Source organism: Sus scrofa, chromosome 15, assembly GCF_000003025.6.
Source record: "Sus scrofa isolate TJ Tabasco breed Duroc chromosome 15, Sscrofa11.1, whole genome shotgun sequence".
In the NCBI taxonomy this organism is placed as follows: domain Eukaryota; kingdom Metazoa; phylum Chordata; class Mammalia; order Artiodactyla; family Suidae; genus Sus; species Sus scrofa.
This window is the reverse complement of record NC_010457.5, coordinates 644,263-669,804: the sequence shown is the minus strand read 5'-3', so window position 1 is coordinate 669,804 and position 25,542 is coordinate 644,263. Positions and strand designations below refer to the sequence as shown.

The 25,542-nt window shown below is 38.7% G+C and overlaps 1 protein-coding gene across 1 annotated transcript in view; it reads right to left on the bottom strand.

Moving 5' to 3' along the window:
* NEB (nebulin) overlaps positions 1-25,542 on the bottom strand; it is a 219,945-nt gene that overhangs the window by 96,327 nt on the left and 98,076 nt on the right. The window contains 19 exon segments of the mRNA XM_021075466.1: positions 1,207-1,314; positions 2,445-2,549; positions 3,339-3,542; positions 4,234-4,545; positions 5,207-5,314; positions 5,462-5,566; positions 7,192-7,395; positions 9,908-10,219; positions 11,521-11,628; positions 12,848-12,952; positions 13,722-13,925; positions 15,005-15,316; positions 16,452-16,559; positions 19,335-19,439; positions 20,157-20,360; positions 20,676-20,987; positions 22,453-22,560; positions 24,018-24,122; positions 24,440-24,643. Coding sequence (XP_020931125.1) covers positions 1,207-1,314; positions 2,445-2,549; positions 3,339-3,542; positions 4,234-4,545; positions 5,207-5,314; positions 5,462-5,566; positions 7,192-7,395; positions 9,908-10,219; positions 11,521-11,628; positions 12,848-12,952; positions 13,722-13,925; positions 15,005-15,316; positions 16,452-16,559; positions 19,335-19,439; positions 20,157-20,360; positions 20,676-20,987; positions 22,453-22,560; positions 24,018-24,122; positions 24,440-24,643 — 3,333 coding nt within the window.

Below are 25,542 nucleotides of genomic sequence, written 5' to 3'. Positions count from 1 at the left end.
TTAGTTAAAGATAGTTGAATAGTGGCTATTATAACCTCATTTAATTCCCACAACACCTCTATGAGGTGGATATTAGTATTGTCAGATATTTCAAGTGGGAAAAATAAGGCACAGTGGGTGTAACCATGGTCCCCAGTTGCCTGGCAAGCGGAAATTAGGTCGGATGGTTCCCAGGAGTGCTCAAAGTACTTCAGGTAGGAAAAAGTCGTATGTGTGGCTTTGGAGACAGACAAAGAAGGTGCATGTCTCAGGAATGGAAAGCAAGCAAGATTGATGGTTCAAATCAGGAAATGACAACAAAAAACCTATGCACAAGAGTTTCCATCTTGTCCCATACTTGTTCTAAGTGCCTTGGGACCAGAGTAAGATAGTTTCTGTTTCTTTCCTCTATTTGTATAATAGAGGAAAGTGTAGACAAACGGGAGGCAGAGAGAACCAGGAATAAGGCAGATATTGTGGATTAGCTATGCTTTTAGACAAAAAAACCAGGAACAGGAAGGAGGAGACAGATACATGAAATAAAAAAAAAAAATACAGAAGAATTTGAGGAAAATGAACAAAGGTGATTTAAAGATTTGAAGCTGGGTGACCTTGGCAGGTTAATTATTTTAACTGCTGGTGAGTTTTAAAATTGCTCTTAAATGAACTTCAAAGGGTTACTCAGAGCATTATAATATGCTTCCAGTATAAAATCTTGTATGCAAAAAATGCTTTCAGTCTTGAATCTGTGATTTATATTTATGGAGAATATCATAAAGATTTGGGAGATAGAATTACATTGTATTGGTTCCTGAATTTTCCCAAAAAATTTCTAAAGACATTTCATGATATTTTATTTCTACTTAGAAACAACGTGAAAGTTATCTGCACATATACCTCATCTATGTTTACCTTAGTGTTTTTCATCCCATTTCAATGTTTTTATTTATTTTTAATGATTTTGATTTTTTCCATTATAGTTGGTTTACAGTGTTCTGTCAATTTCTACTGTAGAGCCAAGTTACCCAGTCACACACACATATACATATATATACATTCTTTTTCTCACCCATTTTAATGTTTTTAAATAAAGCATTTAGCACAAGACAAAATGCAACTGTTTGCAGAGATTAAAAACAAAACAGAACAAAATCAGAATTCTTGAAAAACACTCTACCTATTGTTGGATAGAGGAAAAAACCCACAAGAAAAGAGAAGGAGCCGTACCTCACTGGCAATTTCTCTGGAGGCTTTGGCATGCTTGATTTCAATGGCATCTGCTCTCAAGTCATAGCCTTTCTGCTTGGCCTCATCCCAGTCTTTCTGGTAGAGTTTCTATTGCAGGAAAAACACAGGTTTGTTTACAAGAACTAAAAATTGGTGGACGTAAAGTCATCATAATGCACAGCATAAAGAATAATGTAAATGAAGGCAGCATAAGAAAAAAGGAGTTGCTTCTGAGGTTTTGTTTTTGTTTTTGTTTTTGTTTTGTCTTTTTAGGGCCACACCCAAGACATATGGAAGTTCCCAGGCAAGGGGGTCAAATTGGAGCTGCAGCTGCCAGCCTATGCCACAGCCACAGCAAAGCAGGATCAGAGTCACGTCTGTGACCTACACCACTGATCAAGGCCAGGAACTGAACCTGTGTCCTCGTGGATACTAGTTGGGTTCGTTACTGCTAAGCCATGGCAGGAACTCCCTGAGTTCTTCTTTTGGTTATTGTGTATTTACTTTGTGGAGTGCTGGATACTTCTGATTAAAAATGTAAAGCTAAACATCTAAATTGACTGATGTTTGAATATTTGCATTCATCACAACATAGTACAATGTGAAAATCTCCCCCTACACAGAACAATGGAACTAAGAATCAATTGTGAACCTGGAGAAACTTCATCAAGGTCATGTACATCTAAGTCCTGATAAGATTTTTCCGAATGCTGCCTTTTGATTTTTCAGAGGTCTCTGCTAAAGGGAAGTGACACAGATATCATACTCATCCTGCACTTATAATTAGAAGTTTTAGCTTTTCTTATGGCCCTGAAATGTCAAACGAGAAAGTTCTGGGTCAAACAAAAACCTATAAAGACAATAGAGACTATTACCTCTTATACTTTCTAATGTAAGAGTCACCCAACTAGGGGATTCATTATTCTCAGTTAATATACAATGAAGCTGACCTGTGGACACTGGATATAGGACAATGATTTCAAGGTTGAAAGGACGACAACCAGTAAATCTAGGCATCCCAACTCTTGCAGTCCAGGGACTCAGTCATGTATCTAAACTAATGTTTGAAAGGGAATTCCCATCCACATTGCATTGGGAATGGTAGCTGAAGAGAAAATATCTAGCACCAAAAGCCAGAAACATTTCTAAGGTAGGCAGTTTGTCCATTATAACACAACCCATAACCTGACAGATGATGTCCCATAAAGACATATATGCTTCATATGTATGCCTCTTACATTGCTGATTTGCATGGCATTGATGTGGGCCTGCAGTATGAGTGGCGTGTCAGAAGGAAGGCTTATGTTTGTTTTATCTTTATTCCAGGCTTCTTGATATAGTTTCTGTGGAGAGAAGGAAAGTATTATTTTAATATAGCCATGGAGATGGATATCTGAAACACTAAGCCTTAGCAACTATTTAACCTGGAAAAACGTTTTGATATATGTGTGCAACGGTGTATCAGCTTGGCTAGGATATGGTAGCCAGGTGTTCATTCAAACATTATTCTAGATGTTTCTGTGAAGGTATTTTTTTAGACCAGATTAACATTTATATCTGTAGACTTTGGGTAAAGTAGATTACACTCTGTAATGGGGGTAGGCTTATTCCAATTAGATGACATCTAAGAGAAAAAAGACTGACCTCCCCTGAGCATCAGGTATTCTGCTAGCAGATGGCCTTGGGCTTGAATTGCAGCTCCTTCCCGGATCTCCAGCCTGCTGGCCTACCCTCCAAACTTTGGACTGGCCAGTCTCTGCTATCCTGTGAATCTATGCCATAAAATAAATCCCTCTCTCATATACACCCTTTTAGCTCTGTTTCTCTGGAGTACCTGACTAACACAGTGGTATACCATTTCATAGCCATGGGTTGTAGAATAAATATTTGCTTTCCTGAACTGCGACAGAGTGACATTTTTCATTTTAGTGCTTCCAAGTCTGCATGTAAGCAGGGGAAAGGCCCGCTGGCATTGGTCAGAGTTCTCCTTTGCATGTGCCTTCACTAAACTAGCTAAAGGATTCTTAGAGTCGTTCCCATCACTTTAAGACTTTGAAGAGAAACAATCCACTTGCTCAGTTTGGGTGGCATCTTCTGAAAAGAAGAAACCCTGGTGGCAGGATGGTTCTTACCTCACTCATCTGCAGAGAATTGGCCTTTGCCAGGACAACCTCTGGCGTGTCGACGACGGAAGTGAATTTCAAGGCTTCTGGGCGTGTCCTGTAGCGTCTTTCATTCACCAGGTCTTGAGCATTCTTCACCCTGTTCATTTCTACAGAGCCTTCAGGCATCCAGCCGATGCCACGCAGCCACTCCAGGTCTGTTTTGTACACATTCTACAGAGATGTTAGACAGAAATATTGTTCCAAGTGCTAGAATAGCATCCCTTAACTGAAAAGGAAGTTTGTGGGGTTGAGGGGCTCATAAGCACAGGAGCTGGTAGTTTCAAAAAAAGTATGACCTGAGATTTTAACTGAGTTGGGGGCTTCAATATCCATGACAGAGTCATTTGTAAAAGTGTACTTTTCTATGCTAGCTGTGACTAGGAGTAAAATAGTAATAATGCTGAACTTCATGACAATTATTTAATATTTCAAACAATTACATGACTGAAAAAAATTTTAAGATATTTTGTCAAATCTGATTCCATTTTCATCCTATAATAGACCCAAGGAAATAATTTTTTAGTGTTTTGGATATAGTATAACAGTGGCAGTTATTTTTAAAACAAGCAGATAATTTGTGTTTGTCTGAAATACATTTTCACTGCCAGGCAGTACAAAGGACAGGAAGAAAACAGTCTGGAATCTAGGCTAGGGAATAAAGGACATAACCTAATTTGAGTTCTTCATCTATGTTCTCTGAGTCCCATAACTCATAAGTATGGGTTTTGTTTTAACAATGTGAATGGTGCCCCCCTGAGGTTGTGCAGTGAGAAACCCAGGGGTCTGTCCACAGAGGCACTGACTGGACAATTAATAAACCTGTGTTGTCCCATTCTACGTTCCCAAAGTTCACAGTACGTACGTCACTCTGCAGTTCGTAGGCCTTCCTTGCTTGAATAATGTCATTCTGATCGGGTAAGCATGTCCAGTGATGCAGGTAATTTCGATAATCAATGTCACTGACCAGAGTCTGGCACTTCTTGGCCAACAAGATGCCTAGCATGTCCACCGGGCTGGTGAATTTGGTCTTCCACTTCTGGAAATCCTTCTTGTACTCCCTTTCACTTTGAATCTTCCCTGCGTGGATGGCACACATAATCTTGGGGTCATCTTCAACACTCTGGGCTCCAATGTGGTGGCCTTTCTGTTTCTCATATGCTTCCTTGTATTTGTACTGAAACACCAGAAATAGAAAGTTAGATAGCCAGTTTTTTGTTTGTTTGTTTGTTTTTTAGGGCCGTACCTGCAGCATATGAAAGTTCCCAGGCTAGGGGTCGAATCGGAGCTGCAACTACCGGCCTATGCTGCAGCCACAGCAATGTGGGATCCAAGCTGCATCTGTGACCTACACCGCAGCTCATGGCAATGCCAGATCCTTGACCCACTGAGCCAGGCCAGGGATCAAACCTGCGTTCTCATGGATTCTAGGTGGGTTCATTATTCTTGAGCCACAACAGCAACTTCTAGAAGCCCGGTTTTAAGACCACACATATGCAGATAATTACGGACAACATGAAAACCCACAAGCAAATGGACAAGGATATCATACTGCAGCATTGTGACATCTCTGAAGAATTACAAACGAACATTTTGTACTATCATAAGTGTAACTACAGTGTAATTGTAGACTTGCATTGCTTAAAACTTTTTCTGCAACAACTCTAATGCCAATTTCAAAATGTGTTTTCCTTCTCTGAGACAACAAACGGAGGGGTCTTTGAAGGTGGGCAGCAGGGCTAGAGGAGCACGTGTGGAAATTATAAAGTGTGATCCACCAGCTGCACAGTGGTTGTTCATCAAGGCGAGACCAAGGAGGGTAGGTGGGGGGCACTTACATCACTGGCGATGTCCCTGGAGGCCTTGGCGCTTTTGATGGAAATAGCATCAGCTTTCAGGTCATAGTCCTTCATCTTTGATTCATCCCATCCCTTGGTGTAAAGTTTCTAGATTGGAGGATAACACACAGCAGACAAAGAAAGGTGTTATAGAAAGCTAATAGGCCAATTCCAGTAAGGAAGGCGGCAAGATGGAATAAGTATTTTAACTACTTCTAAATTAAAGGCTCAAAGAATAATCAGGAAATCTCTTACTTGGCTGATGTTGGCGGAATTGCTCTTGGCCAGCAAGATTTCTGGGGTGTCTGGCATCACATGGATGGAGGTTTTGTCAGTATCCCAGGCTTCCGTATACAAATGCTATGGGGGAGGTGAGGTAAAACTCTTTGTTAAAGCCAGTATACTACAGTTATTATCAAATTTAATTCATTTAACTATAAAACAGCCTTTTTAAGGTTATTTGGAGGTGAGGGAAGCAAAAGAGTCATGGGAGAGTAAATCATGGCAATATTTGAACAGCCATATAATGATTTCATAGCCAAGGTAAAGCAACATAATGGTCTCAATTACTAATTCTTTTCATCTAGGGAATTTCAGCCTTATTCACAGAACCTTCAAGGATGGAGCTTGGCTATAGAACTGTGGTAGTATAGAAATACCTAGACTTCAGAGTCTATCCCAAGGTCAAACCCAACTTCACTATTCCAAGCTGTGTGGTCTTTTTTTTTAAGGGCTACACCCACGGCATATGGAGGTTCCCAGCCTAGGGGTTGAATCAGAGCTGTAGCCACTGGCCTACGCCACAGCCACAGCAATGCCAGATCCAAGCCCCATCTGTGACCTACACCATAGCTCACGGCAAAGCCAGATCCTTAATCCACTGAGCAAGGGCAGGGACTGAACCTGCATCCTCATGGATACTAGTCAGGTTCACTAGCCACTGAGCCACAATGGGAACTGCCAAGCCGTGTGATCTAAAGGAAGGTACATAAAAGCCTCACACTCCTCATTTTTTTTGGGGGGATAATCATATCTTTCTTATTAAGTATTTTTAAAAACTGTATATTTTGCTTTTTTTTTAGTTGATATGAAATTGGTATATTACTTTATTGAGTATATTATGGAGATTAACTATAACATATGTAAAGTACCTGAGTCACAGTTGGGACTTATCAAATTTTCTGTGGCTGCTGTTGATGGGTGTGGTATAGAACAAAATTTCTAGAGTCTTAATACCCCAAATTCTGGGGTTTGTTATCTAAGAGCCAATTTCGTGTCCTATACTGAGCACTCAATCTTACCGCCCAAATATTTGGAAGACTTAGAGGTAGGTGTGGGAGAATTCTGAAAAGTTCAATCCAATCTCAAATGTACATATTAAAAGCCTACTGATTGGATAAGGAAATTAGCCTACTCAATAAGCAGATGGATAGAACTCTGGAGGAAAGAAGTAAGCAGCCATCTAGCGTAATAAAACTGAAAGCAATAAGAGCAGCTCACTTTCCAAAGTGGATTTCCACAACCGAAGGTTTTGGAAGCAACTAATTTGAATTGTTTGCTGACACTGCTACACACACAGTTTCCCAGACTTCAGAACAAAACGCATAATGGCATACTATTTTTCATGTGATGGATAAATGGTTATTGATGGCTTGAGTCTGCTCTGCCAAGGGGAATTTGCCGAGGAAAATACTGCATTTGTGGATATCTCAGGTCACTGCTCAGAAGTGTGCGCATTATTCCTGAGAAATTGTCCTAGGCTGGGCTTCCTCACGCACACGGAGAAGGAGGGGACACAATGTTGAGAGGAGCGTGAAGGCCCAACTGGGATTCAAGCAGACACTCTGTTGAGGGCCTGCATGGGAATCAGGCCAGCACCCTCCTCTGCACGTTCCCGCCCCACCTCCGCCGGGGCACTTCTTCATTTATGAGCCCAGTTGGTAGGAGGTATAACTCAAGGCAACTGGCAACAGCTGGAGACTCACCTTGCTCATGGTCAGGGCATTATTCTTTGCCAGGACAATCTCTGGGGTATCTGTAATGCATGTGAACTTGAGCTGGTCTGCAGGTTGGCGGTACTTCCTCTCACTCAGGATTTCTCCAGCCCTCTTCACCTTCTCAACCTCCACAGAGCCAAGGGGCACCCATCCAATGCCTCGCAGCCACTCAAGATCAGCCTTGTAAATAGCCTGAAAAATGAAATCATATCCAGTATTTGTAGAAATTACCTCTATAGCTTGCTATCTGATCTTGCTTTAGCATATGCTAAATGAGATGGTGTGTAATTCTGAATTTTACTTGTGTGCATTTCTGGGAAGACACAAGACTGCCTTACTTTGGTGTAGAGTGGCTATTCTAACACTGTCTCCAAAGATGGTCAATGTTTGTTGTTTTCAAGACCCATGAAATCTCTCCAGTAACATGTGATGTCATTTATAAAAAAACTATTTTAAGGAAATTCCTACCTGCTTCCTGATACAAAGTGTTTATTCTCTGATTTAACTGCCTGCACCTGGTGGTGTGGGAATAATACACTGTTAGAATTCAGTTTTTTCTTATCTCAGTGGGCAGGGGCCCTCCTAGCCATTGTGCAGGGTAAAGAAGGGATGAACACTACTATATGCTGAATTATCTGTTTTCTGGGGACAACAAAAGGGATCTTTTTTTAAAAATTAAAGTATAATTGATTTACAATGTTTCTTCATTATCTGTTGTATTTTACATGATTGTATACTCACGCTTCTAAGCCAAAGAGTATATATATTTTTACTCTTATTTATCTTATCCTTAAGTCCCCTTTCCTGAGTCGTAATTCAAGTCAAAAAAGATATTTTTTACCTGCTTTCATGTTTCTTTGAATTTAAATAATTGGCTAAAGGAGAATTTTTCTTTATGGCTTCTTGGGGAACTCTTTTTTTTTTTTTTTTTTTTTTTTTTTTTTTTTTTTTGGGTACAATGCCACTACTCTGTCATCCTTTTAAAAGTGACTATTTGTCAGGGCTGATTAAAAAAAAAAAAAAGGAGTTCCCGTCGTGGCGCAGTGGTTAACGAATCGGACTAGGAACCATGAGGTTGCGGGTTTGGTCCCTGCCCTTGTTCAGTGGGTTAACGATCCGGCACCATGACAGGAACTCCCTTTTTTCTTTTTTTGGGTGTACCCATGGCATGTGGAAGTTCTCAGACCAGGGACTGAATCTGAGCTGCAGCTGTGACATACAGATCCTTAACTTACTGTGCCATTGAGGGAACTCCAAAACACAGTATCATTATTTTCATTAACCTCTAACTGAAATAAACATTCCTTTCAGTTATAAGTATAGATAACAGATGATAGTGGTATTTAACACTATGTGGAATTTTGTCAGCAATAGTAATCATAAATATTTTCATACCATATTATAGTTATTGGAGACATTTTGAATATTTATGCTCATCACTTCTTTGAAATTAAACTAGTTTTACACCCATTGCTAGATCTTGTTATTTAGTGTAAAAAGCATATATATTACTATACTGTGGGTGGGATTATTAATTGGTGCAGCCACTGAGGAAAAGCAGTATGGGGGTTTCTCAAAAAACTAAAAACAGAACTACCATATGACCCGGAAATTTCATCATGGGTATACTGATATCTAAAAAAAACCCCAAAACACGAATTTGAAAAGATAAATGCACTCCAATGCTCATAGCAGCATTAATACAATTGCTGAGATATAGAAGCATTTCCTGTTGAGATATGGAACATAACTCAGCCATAAAAAAGAATGAAATGTTGCCATTTGCAACAACATGGATGGACTTGGAGGGCATTATGTTAAGTGAAATAAGTAAGGCAGAAAAAGACAAATACTGTATGTTATCACTTATATGTGCTATCTAAAAAATACAACAAACTAGTGAATATAACAAAAAAGAAGCAGAATCATAGGAGAACAAACTGGTGGTTACAGTGGAGAGAGGGAAGGAAGACGGGCAAGATAGGGGCAAGGGATTAAAAAGTACAAACTATTACGTACAAAATTAGTTTACAAGGGTATTTATACAATGCAGGGAATACAGCAAATATCTTATAATAATGATAAATAGCCTACAACCTTTAAAAATTGTGAATCACTATATTGTATACTTGTGACATATTGCACATCAATTATACTTCAATAAAAAAGTGTATTATACTTCAATAAAAAAGTGTATATATTACTACATCACAGATTGTTTAATTTTTTCTCCTGTAATCTATTTTAATTTATGTTGATTATTTTTTATTGAAGTATAGTTGATTTACAATGTTGTGTTATTTTCAAGTGTACAAGAGTGATTCAGTTATATACATATATCTTTTTTCTTTTTCAGATTCTTTTCCACTTTAGGTTATTATGAGATATTGAATATAATTCCCTGTGCTATCCAGTATGTCCTTGCTGTTTATCTATTTTATATATAGCAGTGTGCAGATGTGACCCCCAGACTCCTCCTCTCACTTAGTTTAATATTTTGATAGCCATATTTTGAGGCAATTGGTTTCTTTTGAAACCAATGTGTATGTGAGTGTGTGTGTGTGTGTGTGTGTCTGTTTGTAACTCTCTGCATTTCATGACACTGTCCTGAGAAGTTGTCCAAAGGTTTTGCCAGATTACAAAAACTCCACGGCACAAAAGAAGTTAGAACCCCTTCTCACTAAAAAGTATTAAGCCTACTCACATCGCTCTGAAGGTCATAGGCCTTCCGAGCCTGAATGATGTCATTCTGGTCCGGCAGACAGATCCATTCGTGGAGGGGATGCTTGTAGTCTATGTCGCTTACAAGGATCTGGCACTTCTTGGCCTGCACCAAACCCAGCATGTCCACTGGGCTGCTGAACCTGGTCTTCCACTTCTCAAAGTCCTTCTTGTACTCCCGGTCACTCTGGATCTTGGCCGCATGTATGGACCACATCATCTTGGGGTCATCTTCGATGTTCCGGGCTCCAATGTGGTGGCCGAGCTGTTTACGGTAAGCTTCCTTGTACTTGTACTGAAAAAAAGAATGGAGATATGAGCTAAGGACATCTCATTTACATCACATGTCAGAGCTTCATAGACACATGACTTCTTTTGATTTTCCCCACCACTAGTGTGAGGAAGAAAGTTTAATATTAACAACTCCATTTTATAAAATAGAAACCTACAGCCTCCAGAGGTTAAAGTGATTTGTCCAAGGTCACATCATAAGCTGGTGGCAGGGCTGAGATTAGATGGAGAGCTTCTAATTACTGATATTTTCCCCTTCTGCTAAACTATACTGCCTAGTTTACATTTGTTTAACAAGTAAAAGTAAAGCATCTTATAAAATTTAAAGATATGAATTTTTTTTCTAAAAATTTTCTCATATGAAGACTATTTTAGAATATTCCCCTTGTAACTAGAACTTATAATTAAGTCCACGGTCAAGGGTATGGTCTACATTTAGAAAGTCTTACCAGGAAATATCTCTCTTATTTGCCTGTGAATGTCATTGAACTTTCAACCATGGGAGAGAGCAATGCCTTGGGTTAATACTACCTACTTTCAAAATTCAGGAATAACACGTTATGCTCTGTTTTACCATGAGATGATCATAGTGTGGGCTTCTCCAGCTTAAAATATTGAAAAGGTATTAAAAATGGAGAGAATGAAGCATAGGTCTCAGGCCTACGACCCTTCCAGAAGAAGGAACGTGTAGCTTTGGGTCAAAAGAAGCCTGGTACAGAATGGGGGCATTGGACACCCTCAGGAGATGTTTCTCATGAGACAGGAAGAACTAGAGAGGAGAGGAAAGTGATTGCTGCGTAAAAACGCTTTGCTTACTTCTCTACTTGTTCTCATGACCACTTACAGGTATCTTGGTAGGAGAACCTCACTAAAGGTCAACAAAGGACTAAGCAAAACTCTAAATTGTATGCATAATTAACATCTGGTTATAATGCAAGAATAAATGGCTAGGAGTGGTAGGAAACATTTATATTGGCTGACTTAACATGTGCTATCGATGTCTTCAACAACGTTTTTTACAAACATCTGGGTCAACAGCTGCTCAACTTCTGAGCGTCCAAAACATGAGCCCAATTTTAGTGTTTATAAAGATACTTATTTTTAAAGAATATAACTTTATCTTTGACCGATGAATGTATAATAGACATAGTATCTTCTGAGTTCTTTGTTTTCATCTGCAGCTTTGGGGGAATCATTAAAGGAAACTGAGATTTGCAGACTAATTGCTATCAAGAAAAGCTGTAGAAGGTGCCATCTGTGAACTTCCTTGAGTAAGAAATGTCTTTTCCAAAAACATCAACTTACATCACTAGCAATTTCTCTTGATGCTTTGGCTGCTTGGATTGGAATGGCATCCACACGCAAGTCACAGCCTTCCTTCTTGGACTCTTCCAAAGCAAGTCTATAGAGTTTCTGTGGAAAAGAGAATCAATCAATCATTACTCCTTTCTTAAAAAAAAAAAAAAGTGAAGCTGTTTATTATTCATTTTTCTCTGTCCTCATTTAAACTACAGAAACAAATCTACAAAGAAAAGTATTAGTTTGAGTTGGTTAGAAAACTTTGTTTCGTAGGTGCTCAAGAATTTTAAGGCATCTAGTTTAAATGTTGATATTTTATTGATTAGTAAACCTCAAAAGTTTTCTCAGGGAGATCTGCATCTGGTTGCTAAAATTTTGTTTTGCTAAGAAGCACATGTAAAAAAAAAAAACCAAAACACCAACTACTTACTATCACAGTCTTAATATAAAAGAAAGTCCATCTTGATGCCAAAGAAGAAGGAAAAGGCACCCTTTTTTTTTGTTTTGGGTTTTGTTTTTTGTTTTTATGGCCACACTTGCGGCATATGGAAGTTCCCAGGCTAAGTGTTAAATAAGAGCTACAGCTGCCGGCCTATCCCACAGCCACAGCAGCTCCAGATTCAAGACATGTCTGCGACGTACACCACAGCTCACGGCAACACCAGATCCTTAACCCACTGAGCAAGGCCAGGGATTGAACCTGCATCCTCATGGTTACTGGTCAGGTTCGTAACTGCTGAGCCACAATGGCAACTCCTAGGTACAGTATTTTTAAATTGAGCTTATTTGGATTTTTGAAAAACAATGCATTGTCCTTATTTTTTCTATTTAGCAATGGATTATCATCACAGATTATGATGGATCTGTTGACGAGGGTTTTAGAATCATCACCCTGATGAAAATGTTGGCCCTGAAAGAGATGCCAAGGAAGATGCTTGCAAATAGCATTAAATTGTAACTAAAAGACAATGAAGCAGCAAAAGGATACATAGTGTGGTAACTTACTGGGTTCCAACCCTGTGCCTACCTGCTAAATAGTTGTTGAATAAATAATGACTTGAGAACCACACTGACCCTCAGCGGAAGGCTCTAAGAATAACCTCTATTGGGAAACTTTTCCATAAGCCTTCTGTCCCCTGATATCTTGTTGCTAAAAGGCTGGCCTATTTTGTAGACGCATCACATAGCCCAAAACTGAATTGAGGGAGAACTCTCTCTTATCAACAGTGTTGGTTTGAAGTATGTATAACAAATTAATCAAAACACTTCACGAGGGAAATTGTTACGGTATTTTGTTTTGCCGTTCTCATTATAAGATCGCTAGTTCACTCACGTCACTGTAGTTTATCCGGTTGAGTTTGGCTAGCATAATTTCTGGTGTATCAGGCATGACATGGATTGTTTTCTTGTCATTGTCCCAGGCTTCCGTATATAAGCGCTATTTAAAAAAAAAAAAAAAAAAAAAAAAAAAAAAAAGATGAGAAAAACTATTCTGGAGGTCACAGACATTTTTCTTTTGATTATGGGCCTGTCCCCTCTTCTCTGTACAAGATTAGAAAGAAAGTTACTAAAGGTGCATAAATTCTTACCTTTCATGCAGATAAATTACCATTTCCAAGAGTATTTAGCTATTTCATTGACTCAGAGTTTTGACTGTTTCTTATTAAAATTCTTTAACAGTTCTGAAAATTGTAATTGGGTTATAGTATTTAATAACTGTAATTGTGAAATAATTACAGCACATGGTATTCTTAACATTAGCTTCATATGCTGAACTATTACTAAGTTTTTTTTTTTTTTTTTTTTTTTTTTTTTTGGTCTTTTTGCTATTTCTTTGGGCTGCTTCCATGGCATATGGAGGTTCCCAGGCTAGGGGTCGAATCGGAGCTGTAGCCGCTGGCCTACGCCAGAGCCACAGCAACGCGGGATCCGAGCCGCATCTGCAACCTACACCACAGCTCACGGCAACGCCGGATCGCTAACCCACTGAGCAAGGGCAGGGATCGAACCCGCAACCTCATGGTTCCTAGTCGGATTCGTTAACCACTGTGCCACGACAGGAACTCCTAAGTAAGTTTTTAGTGGAAAAATCATTTTAAAAGGTACCATAAATGCTATAGGAATCTTTTAAATGTAGTAACATGTGAGAATTCTTATTTCGTTCTATGATAAATTCCTATACCTGATGGAGAGGAGGGAGGACCCACCTTGTTCATGTTTAGGGCATTGTTCTTTGCCAGCACCAGCTCCGGAGAGTCTGTTACGCTGGTAAATTTCAGTGTGTCTGGGCGCTGGCGGTAGATATTATCACTCAGTATCTCTCCGGCCCTCTTAGCTTTAACTACTTCCACGGAGCCAAGTGGAATCCAGCCAATGCCTTTCATCCATTCAAGGTCTGACTTATACAAATTCTGCAAATCAACCAATAAGAATCACACTTATTAATTAGTGTTTCAATTCAGAGTCAAAGAATGGGTCACACTGGAGAAACACAAAAGCACCAATGAACAGGTAAAGCTGTCAGCAGAGTCATTCACAAGCATTATTGAATCCTGAGTACATTTTCTTCCTAAGAATTTTTTGGTGTGGAGGATTATACTAGGAACAATGAGAGTTTTTTGTTTTTTAGGTAAAAGATAGAGTCCTGTCCTTGTGGGTATTACAGGATTTTTACTCAAGAGCAGTTTTTTTCAGCCTTGGAAAATGTGTTCTAAAAGCTCCCCCAAAGAACACATATTTAGACCAATGCTGAGTAAGCAGTGCAGTCACAAAAAAAATCTTGCCTTTTTTTGAGGCAAAAGAGGTTAAATTCAACTGTGGTAGTGAGTTTCAACATGCAGTTAAGTCTCACAAATCATACCTTTAATTTGCATTTTTTTTTTTTTTGTCTTTTTGCCATTTCTTGGGCCGCTCCCGCGGCATATGGAGGTTCCCAGGCTAGGGGTCTAATCAGAGCTGTAGCCACCGGCCTACGCCAGAGCCACAGCAACTCAGGATCCGAGCCGCGTCTGCGACCTACACCACAGCTCACGGCAACACCAGATCCTTAACCCACTGAGCAAGGCCAGGGATCGAACCTGCAACTTCATGGTTTCTAGTCAGATTCCTTAACCACTGAGCCATGACAGGAACTCCTAATTTGCATTTTTGAGATATAATTGACACAAACTAGTTTCGGGTATATAACGTAATGATTCAATGTATGTATATATTGTGAAACGATCAGCACAGTAAATCCAGTTAGGATCCATCGGCACATTTACTTACACTTTTTTTCCTGTGATGAGAAATTTAAAAAAACTCTTGCCTTTATTTTCATCTTCAAAATCACAAACTATAAAGTGTGTACTGTGGTACTGTGGAGATGATATATTAGATGTTACCCTAATTATAGATTTTATTTTACTCTCAATAGGGCATGCTACCTGCGTCATTATTATTCTTTTTATTATTGACACTAGTATGCAAGCGTGGCCTCAGGGATACTCACGTCACTCTGGAGGTCATAAGCCTTCCGAGCATGGATGATGTCATTCTGGTCAGGCAGGCAGGTCCACTCGTGCAGAGGATGCTTATAGTCCACATCACTGACCAAAGTCTGACATTTCTTGGCCAAAACGATACCAAGCATGTCCACTGGGCTGCTGAACCTGGTCTTGTATTTTTCAAAATCTTTCTTGTACTCACGGTCACTCTGCATTTTGGCAACGTGGAGGGACCACATCATCTTGGGATCATCATGAACTGCTCGGGCACCAATATGGTGCCCCAACTGCTTACGATAGGCTTCTTTGTATTTGTACTGAAAGAGAGAACCCAGCAAATAAGGAGGACTCTCCAAGAGCTGGTCCCTCTTGCTTTCTCTGTGGTGATGCTTTCCTATGAAATCTTTAAGACATCCGGGGAGTTTTCTCAAACAGACTGCTGTAATGCTACACACCTGGGCATGTTTTCTCCCAAAAAAGAGGATGTGGTACTTATTCGCACATCTTCACAGAATAATCCCACATTGATTCCTTTATATTAGGCAAGAAAGTTATGTTTCATCACACAAAAATGTGATTAAAAAGTGAACAGTGAAAGAATGAGCTCAATTACAGGAATGAGCAGTTTCTCAGAAGTTGGTCCTATGGGTAGACCCATCTGAGAATATTTATCTTGGGATGTGTTTACATGAGTCATTAATTTTCTTTTTCTAAGGCATTCTGAGAAATAATGTCCTCTGCACAAATAATCTGGACAGGATAGTTTAAAAATAGGCAGTTTTTCTTCACAATGAGCACAGTGTTTCAGTTCTGCAAGACAAAAAAGTTCTGGACGTCTATTGCACAACAGTGTGAATATACTTAACAGTACTGAATTGTATACTTAAAATGGTAAAAAGTGTAAATTTTGTTGTGTATTTTTATTACAATTAAAAAGAAAACCTTACCAAAATGGATGATTTTGCTATTTTTGGATTCATATTTAAATTGTCCAGGAACCTGATGTATTTATTTTTAGGGTAAAGGAATATTGATTTTTGTGGACTCCATAACAAAGAGACATTTAACTTTTTTGCTATCCTATGTCTTCAAGTCATGGGGAAGGACTCAGTTAAGCCTGTCACTTTCCCTGAGTATAGTGTGAGGAGAGCTGTTGAGGTTTTACGAGTAGCTCAACATATGTCCTTTTAACTTTGATCAAGTCACTCAGTCTTACTAAGCAAAGACCAAAAGATGAGCAACGAAGGAACTACATCCCAGTTTGTCCCTGTGATACCTGTGATCTTGGGCAGGTTACCTACTGTCTCAAAGCCTCAATTTATTTGCCTGTGCAATGAGGGCAGTTAAGATGGGTGAGAATTACAGAGACTTCCAGCTGTGTTCCAGGAATGTGACCCCCTATGCATGGGGCTGGCTCTTGTTGACAAATATAAGGATGTGACCAGCTCTTACATCACTGGCGATATCCCGGGAGGCCTTGGCAGCCACAATGGGGATGGCATCACTCCTTAAGTCATAGCCTTCTTTCTTGGCTTCTTCCATGGCCTGGCGATAGAGGCTCTAGAGGAAAGAAGTGGGAGTTTTTAGACACAGTGCTCACTTTGACTCTAAGAGTGTATTTCTGTCCAAGGAAGATGACTTTTTGACACAGAACAACACAAATGTGTTTAGCCTTAAATAACTTTTTTTTTTTTTAAAAAAAGACCTCCCTCTTCCTTTGTTTCCTACTTATACAAGCTATTTATTTAATTTGAAATTTTACTTTCAGCAGGTTTAACACCACAACTTTCCCTGGCATAAATCTTTCTAGATTTTACACATTGTCACCAACTCTGAAATGCTGGATTGCTCACACTTGTTCTTTTCATGAAATAACCAAGAAAGGTCTATCTATTTCTTTAACTTCAAAGGTGAATTAGGAACAATTTTACTAGCAGAAAATGTGATTCTATAACAACAGCACTACCACTCTGAGCATCTATCTGTTTCTAAGAGGCACTAAACGAAGCATCATCCCCTGTTTCTGAATATCTTTGTTAATACTGATTCACTCCCTATTTATTCATTTTGTTGATTGCTAGAAATTTGCCACCAAACAGAGGCAGAGCAGTTATCAGGAATTTATGAGTCAAAAACACAAAATTGATGAAATTATAATAATTTCATTATGAGGTGGGAAAAGACCCACTCGCTGTTCAGTTTCTGTGGCAGGATGAACACCCCCAGAAGGTGGAACACAGGTGTTCCACGGAACATAGCTTGAGAACCACTGCATTAAACAAATCGTCTGTCCCAGTTGTATTCAGTCTTTTTTGCTTGTGAACCACTATAAGAATTTAATTAATTCTTAAAAAAATTTTTTTTTAGAATTAATCCTTAAGTTTTAATAATTTTAAAATGACTTTAGAGTTTGAAAAAGATGTTATTATAAGTTTTACTAGGTGCGGTAGTTCACATTCTTTTCATGTTGAGATTTTACAAGGAAAAATTAAAGTAAAAATAAGAATTTAATACATTTGAGATGAAATCCTGAGGGCATTTGTTCTTCTTAAAAATTTCTAGTAATGTTTATTTTGTAACTAGATAGTCAAATACTTTTATCCTTTATATTTTTCCTTTGAAAATAAATTCTCAAGTTTGTCCTTATGGGGAAAAATGTGCTTGATTCAATCTTATGCTTGAACTATCTCGTGGCTTTAGGCCAAACGAATACATTTTTTTCATTCTTTCAACACTGAAAAAGGATGCAAAGCTTCAAAGAAGAGAACAGTTTTAGTATTACCAAGGTCACATTTTAGAGAATGTTTGGTAAGTTGCTTACCCAAGAGAACTAGAACGGGTAAACGAGAATTCGAGGGGAAAAAATATATGATTGCTTTATTTTGTATTGTTTTGTTTACCTTTACTGAACTAAGTACAGAATGAAGTACAAACCCATTGGTAATGGGTTGAGAAGACATTCAAGTGGGCCATTCTGAAATCTAATCTTCAGAAGACAACCTTTAGGGAATTAACATAATCATGCAATTCTAAAGCAATAAATCCAGTTATAAATTTTAGAAATGAAAAATAGCCTAATTTCCTCTCAGCAGCCTGAAAATGCTCCCTTCTTTTAACAAAAGGGAGAGGCTTAAAAGCATTATTACCCTTCGGGATAGAAACTAACTTCATTTGCCTGGGGTGAGGCAGAACCAGGAAAAGATAATTTAACAGAGAAGCTCTGTGGCCAAGAGAAAAATTGCTTATTCAAAAATGACTAAAGCCAAGGTCAATTTAAATACCTGTGATCAGACTTTTCCTTGGGTCTGTCTTATAATGCTAGACAAAGGAAATTGTCTTCTCTTCATTTCACTTTTCATGGTTATGTGATAGAAACATGCCCCTTTTTTAGAGCTACGTTATTCCAGGCAAAAGTGATTAATAGGAGTAAAATAACGAATATGGCCAAGTCTTAAAAATGGGTACTTATATTTTCCCAGTGTTCTCAAGCTGAAGGAGTCTGCTTTCCTTTTTTTTCTTTTAAATGAAGATACACAAACATGTAAGCAATCGATATTCATTTTAAATGAATCAAATAACTCTTGACTTTGGCAAAAGCAATTGGGTAAGGTACTGTTAACTGCAGCAATATTTCTATTCTGCAAAGATGTGTGATGACAAGTTTAGTGATGCTGAAGATACTGATTAAAAAAAATTTTTTTTTCATCCTCAGGCTATTTTGAGATGGAAGAATTTAAGAATCCTTATTTTGGTTATCATAAATAAACCAAAGTTATTTTGAGCATATTAAATAAATCAAATCTTCATGGTGACTTGAGTGTAGAGGGAAGAAATTAAACTTTATTAAGCAGCTATTATTGTGTGCTGGGCTCCACACTGGGCATATTATATGTACTACCTCATTTTAGTCATTGAAAAAATCCTTCAAGACAGGCATTTTTATCTCATTTTACAGAGAAGGCAACTAAAGAAAAACTCACAGAACAAAATTTGAAGCAAGTACTAATCTGATCAATAGAAATATTTATTTTTTAATTAAAATTACAATATGATCCAGTCATTAATAGTTGACTTTGAGAGTTTTTTTCTCCTCCTGTCATGGGAGATATTTTTGCATTTATTTCCTTTTCTATCTACTTTTTGAATGCAATGATATCTATATATATATAACAATATATATCTATACATATATTTAGGTTAGGTTATGGGCAAAAATTAAATAAATAAAACTAAGTTAATTGGTCAACAGGAGACTTCTATCCATAATTAAATCCATAATTCCTTTCTACTACATCAGCAAAATCAATGCGGTCAGGTCAAAACAAACGGTCTTACCTCACTGTAATTTATTTTATTTTGTCTTGCCAACATAATTTCAGGTGTATCAGGCATGATGTGGATTTGGGTCTTGTCTTTGTCCCAGGCTTCTGTGTATAAGCGCTGTGAAGGATAAAAAGGTTAACGAATTAGAAAAACAGTGTCTGTTGTCAACAGAGGTTTCCCATTTAGAGATCACGACAACGTTGAAAGCCAGCCTCCTCACCGTCTGTGCTGAGAGCGACATACTAATATTTTTCATCTTCTTTGATGTTGTAAGATCTTTATTGTCACTAAATGTAAGTGGAGACTAAGATATGAAAACACGTGTGTGTGTTGTTACAAAATTACCTCCACTCCAAGTGTTTTCCAAGCATGTATACTCATCTATGTGTACTGTGGCTGTATTAACACATCCTTCCCATGATTTTGTTTGTCTGTTGTTTGTGTGTTTATTAACTACCAATGTATCCGGATATGCTATCTCTAGATTTCTTTTTGATAAATGTTATAGAGATTTGCATCTGATTCATTTGTTCTATACTTACTTAGATAAGTAGCTAATGAGAAAGAAACCTTAATACCAAACATGTTTAACTGTTATAGACATCAATTTGAACACTAAGCAGCTGTCCCATTCCTAACTCTATTTCGCAAAGATGTCAAAGCAGAAATTCCTACATATATTTGGGAATCCTAATATAACAGAATAGAGACCTCAACCAAATCATCACATACCCAAGACAATTAGATAAGACAAAGAAAGACCAACTTAATTAGCCATAGATAGTCTCAAGGACATACAGCCCTGTTTTATTTCTCCCCAAATTGCGGGCTCACCTTGTTCATGTTGATGGCATTGTTCTTGGCCAGCACCTGCTCCAGGGAATCAGGCACACTGGTAAACTTCAGCTTGTCTGGAGGCTGGCGGTAGATGTGGTCACTTAGGATCTCTGCCGCCCTCTTGCACTTGACCACATCCACAGACCCAATGGGGACCCAGCCAATGCCCTTCAGCCACTGGAGATCTGATTTGTAAATGTTCTGGGGAGATCACACACAAAAGCAAGGATTACTGAAGCTGTTATGACACTTGATTTCAAAAAAAGAAAGAAGAGGACTGGAAAATTTGAAGAGTCAAATTTCAGGTCTTTGTCTTTTAAAATATGAAGTCCAAATGCTCTAACGTCTCTCTAAAAGAAAGGTAAGGCACAGTAAATGAAAGGTAGAGAGAAAATAACATGTCTCAACTCCCCGCTCCAGCGGGCTTTACCTAATCCTGAACCATTATCTGAGTATTACTGCGTATTGCCATCAGGAGCATGGTCAATGGTGGCATTTAATGGGTCTTAGACTCACGTCGCTCTGGAGGTCGTAGGCCTGCCGAGCGTGGATGACATCATTCTGGTCGGGCAGGCACGTCCACTGGTGCAGGTAGTTCTTGTAGTCTACGTCGCTTACAAGGATCTGGCACTTCTTGGCCTGCACCAAACCCAGCATGTCCACTGGGCTGCTGAACTTGGTCTTCCACTTCTCAAAGTCCTTCTTGTACTCCCGGTCACTCTGGATCTTGGCCACGTGCATGGACCACATCATCTTGGGGTCATCTTCGATGTTCCGGGCTCCAATGTGGTGGCCGAGCTGCTTGCGGTAACCATCTTTGTATTTGTACTGAAATAAAAGTCATTTTAAAAATAAATAATAAATGGAAAAGACTAAAAGTCTTACCAATATAAAATGTCATTATCTTAAAACTGGTAATTTTTGCAGAGAAATGAATCGTCTGAATAAACTTATCCTCTCCTCCTAAACTCTGATTAGACTTCACAGCAGTACACTAATGGGAGGCAGACCAAATTAGTTCCATGGTTGCAGACATTAAGTTTCTGGAAATAGAAAGTTCCCTGGTGGTCTAGTGGTTAGGACTCAATGCTCTCACCTCTGTGTCCCGCTGTATGCCGGGGACAAAAGAATAAATAAATAAAATGAGAATAAAGGCAGCAACATTTTTCAGAAAATTGGAATTGAATATTATCTTTTTTTTTTTCCATGGTGGGCCAGTGAAATCATTAACCCAAAAATTTTACATATAATTTTGAGAAATGCTATTCCTTAGTACACAGGAACACTTTCACCCCAGCCCACCAAATCTGGCTCTGCTGACTTTCACTGGGTCACTGGATTCCTGAAACAGATTAGCTCATGTTTTCCATCCTGCAGGCCTGCTCTGTTAGAGATCAAATCTGAGTGAGGTTTGTTGATTCTTTGAGTGAAAAAACAGATTATATAACCGCGGGAAAATGTTTTATTGATGGTAAGTGCCGACTGTGGACATCTTCTCTCCTCTCTAGGCAACAATATTACACAAATCCTATAGCGTATACTGACCAAAGTCTCAATTCTCCATCAAGGGAACTTCTTTCAGAGATAATAGCAGAAAGAGAAATCAGGCTCACTGTTTTGCTGTTTCTGGTTGTTATAAGACTTTGATTTTGTTTTTTCATTTAAAAAGAACTCAAAAGGAAGCACATAAGGTAATTCCTCAAAGCGCTGGCAAAAATCCAGAGCAGGTTTGGGGTGAGGTGCATTTTCCTAGGCCTGGCTACACCAGAACTTTCTCTGATGGTGAACCAATAATGTAACCAAGGTTTTTTTTTTTTTTTTCTTTTCCCAACTCTTCTGAAATTTTCTTATTTCTATGTGGGCTATATGCTCAAAATATACATATGAATGTCTCATAATTATAGATATGAATGACTGTAGCTTCAAATTCATTTTTTTTTTTTTTGGCTGTGCCTGCAACATGTAAAAATTCTTAGGCCAAGGATCAAACCCAAGCCAAGCAGTGACCTGAGCTGCTGTAGTGACAACGCTGGATCCTTAACCCATTGTGCCACAAAGGAACTCCTCAAATTCAATATTTTACTGAAGTTTAGGACAACCCTGTCTGCCTATGGGATCTGGATAGTAAAATCTTTTGGAGTTAAAAGAGTGAAAGGGCTTTTTCGAATGAAAAACATTTCATTTGAAACATAAGCATGCTGTAACTAGCACCCAGATGCATCTTGCTGTCGTAATGCTGATCCCACCCTCGCCCCCGTCCAGCCATGTCCACATGAGGAGAACTGCTACTCACGTCACTGACGATGTCCCGGGAGGCCTTGGCGGCCACGATGGGGATGGCATCACTTCGCAGGTCGTAGCCTTTCTTCTTTGCTTCTTCATTGGCGAGTTTATACAGAGTCTACAGATGGAAAGTCAGAGTTAAAGCAAAAGTTTTGATAGCAACATTTGGACATTATTGAGTGACCCATCACAAAATTTAAAAAAGGATAGTCTCTGTAAATAATCTAAATTTCCAGCAATATTGGAAAGGAAATAAATCATATTTTACCAAAAACACTATGTAGCATTAGAAACAAATGAAATATATCAATGAGCATTAACACAGATTGATAGATTCATTTATTATTTATATTATCGATTAATACATATCATGTGTAGGTTAATATGATACATTATGCATATCAACATAGATGAATAGAACTAAAAATTGATGGACAAAGCATCAATCTACATGTACTTCTAGGTGGAAAAGAACTGCAGCACAATATATTTAATATTATTTGTTTATAAGATTTATATTTATACTTTTATTCTTTATTACTTAAAATCTTTTGACAATCATGTGATATGTTATAGTGTTTAAAAAATGAGAAAAAGCTTAAAGGACAGTTTAAAACATAGTTAACTTGACTATGATCAGAACTTTTAAGATTTTAATTTTTGGCTGCATTATATTAGTAAAACATGCACCTATAAAATTGCACCTTACTTTAAAAAGTAGTAGTCAGTATTGTTAACAGAGAGCACTTCTTCCCCATGTCTGAGGCTCTCTTTCTATAAAAGGGGCTCAATTATTTCATCTCTGCTCCTGGAGAGGTGTAGTGATTTCCTGATTTATCTGACTCATTGGCATGCCCAGCTCAGCTCTGATCTGCTTCCTTAGGAAAAAGCCCTGTGCCCTCCTCTGCTTCTCTGTGCTCTAAGCTGTACTTCACGCACCCCTGAGGAAGGTAGAGCTAGCTGTCCCGTTCCAGTGGGGTCTATGCCTGGATGGGGAATCTAATTCTGGGGTGCGATCAGCAGGTTCCTCTGGCTCTCAAACAAACATGTCCTAGACCCTAACTTTAGTAGTAAAAAATGTGAGATTTTGACCTCTGCTTCTGTACCTTTGTTTTACCTCTCAATTTTATTTAGAAACTAGATGGGGGAGAGGTGCATATTATTAGAGGCTCTCTTGGTATGGTTGCCAGATTTAGCAAATTAAAAGAGAGTATAATCAGTTTATCTTGAATTTCAGATAAACTAAAAATAATATTTTTGTATAAATCATGAGTCAATATTATAACTGGTTATCCTACCCCTTGGAAATGCCAAAAATGCAACTCACTTCCACTGACTGCCTCACTGGTAAAGACGATAAGTGGAAAAGACAATGTGACTTCAGTTTGCCCCTGGAATCCTATGGCAAATGATACTCAATCCAGAGACAAAAGGATGGAGGGCTGAGTGTTCACATCACAGAGCTGCATGCACCATCCTAGGGAAGGTCCAAGAATCTCCACGAAAGGAAGTATAGAAGATAAACAATAATGACAACCACAAAACAAGTACGGCCCCACAGAATTCTGCACTTACCTCACTGTAGTTGAGTCTGTTCTGCCTTGCCAACATGATCTCTGGGGTATCAGGCATTATATGAACCTGAGTCTTGTCTTTGTCCCAGGCCTCTGTGTATAAGCGCTATCAAAGAATAGGTTGATAGAAAATCGTTTGAAATACAAATTACAAAATGTCAATTAAAGCAGGAATGCTATTGATCTCATTAGGAAAAATAAAGCAGACTAGGATAAAAGGTATTCAATCAGAGGTTTGAATCTTCAAGATAGTTATCAGGGTTAACACTGGAAATCATAGAAATTACTTAGAGGATTTCAAGTACATCATTTGGAAGATAAATGTGACCCCACACTCCCATGGACCACGTTAACCCCACTTGTCACTGAAGTGTAAAAACCTCTTTCGGCATCTTGGAGAAGCCTGAGGCCTCTGGAGCTCACCTTGTTCATGTTGACGGCATTGTTCTTGGCCAGCACCTGCTCCAGGGAATCAGGCACACTGGTAAACTTCAGCTTGTCTGGAGGCTGGCGGTAGATGTGGTCACTTAGGATCTCTGCCGCCCTCTTGCACTTGACCACATCCACAGACCCAATGGGGACCCAGCCAATGCCCTTCAGCCACTGGAGGTCAGACTTGTAAACATTCTGTGAGAAGGAAAAAGGCAGGAACCCTTCAGCAAGACTAAAAGGTTTAGGTAAAGGTGCAAATGAAATCAATAACGAAGTACAATTCCGATTGTTTTCAAGAAAACCGGCTCACTGTATTAGGCAGACTAGAAGAGGAAGTATGTTCAGACATGACCCAGAAAGGGCTCCCCGCTATAACAAAATGTCATCAGTTACTTCGGGTTTTGGGGACAGGAGTGACCCACATGAATATCTTGTCAGGCAGTTCAGTGGATGTTCACTGTTTGTGTGCACAGGAAAAGAACGCCAGCCCAGGGGGACAGAACCCACATCTACGTCCAACAACAGTCATTAAGTCGATAAATAAATGTTAGGTCTAGTCAAACGAGTTACTCTGCAGCTATCAAAAGCCATATTTTAAAGAATATTGATGGCTTACATAAATGTCATTAATATAATACTAATGAAAAAATAGCACATGAGACAACATGTATAAATTACATGAGCAGGTGTGGGCTTTTTCACTGGTGGGATTGTGTTGGATTATTATTGCCTTCTGTGTATTTTTTCCTGTATGTCAAAATTTTTCAACAACAACAACAAAAAAGAAGTTAAAATATACTGACATAGAACCCCTGAAACCCTGAGGCAGAACTTCGGCTACTTTAACACTGTCAAAGATTCGGGTGAATAAACGACCCTCTTATTGGGTCAGAACCCCAGGTTTATTTCCAACTAAGTTCTTACGATGGGACACATGGGATCCTTTCCAGAATCATCTTTCCATATCTTTAACAGTTCATCTGCAGTCATTTTTCCTGCTAAAGATTTTTGTGCACTCATTGGGTTTTCATAACCACTTCGCAATGGTGGAATTGGACCTTTGCCCGGCTCATGTGAAGGCTTTTACCGGTAAT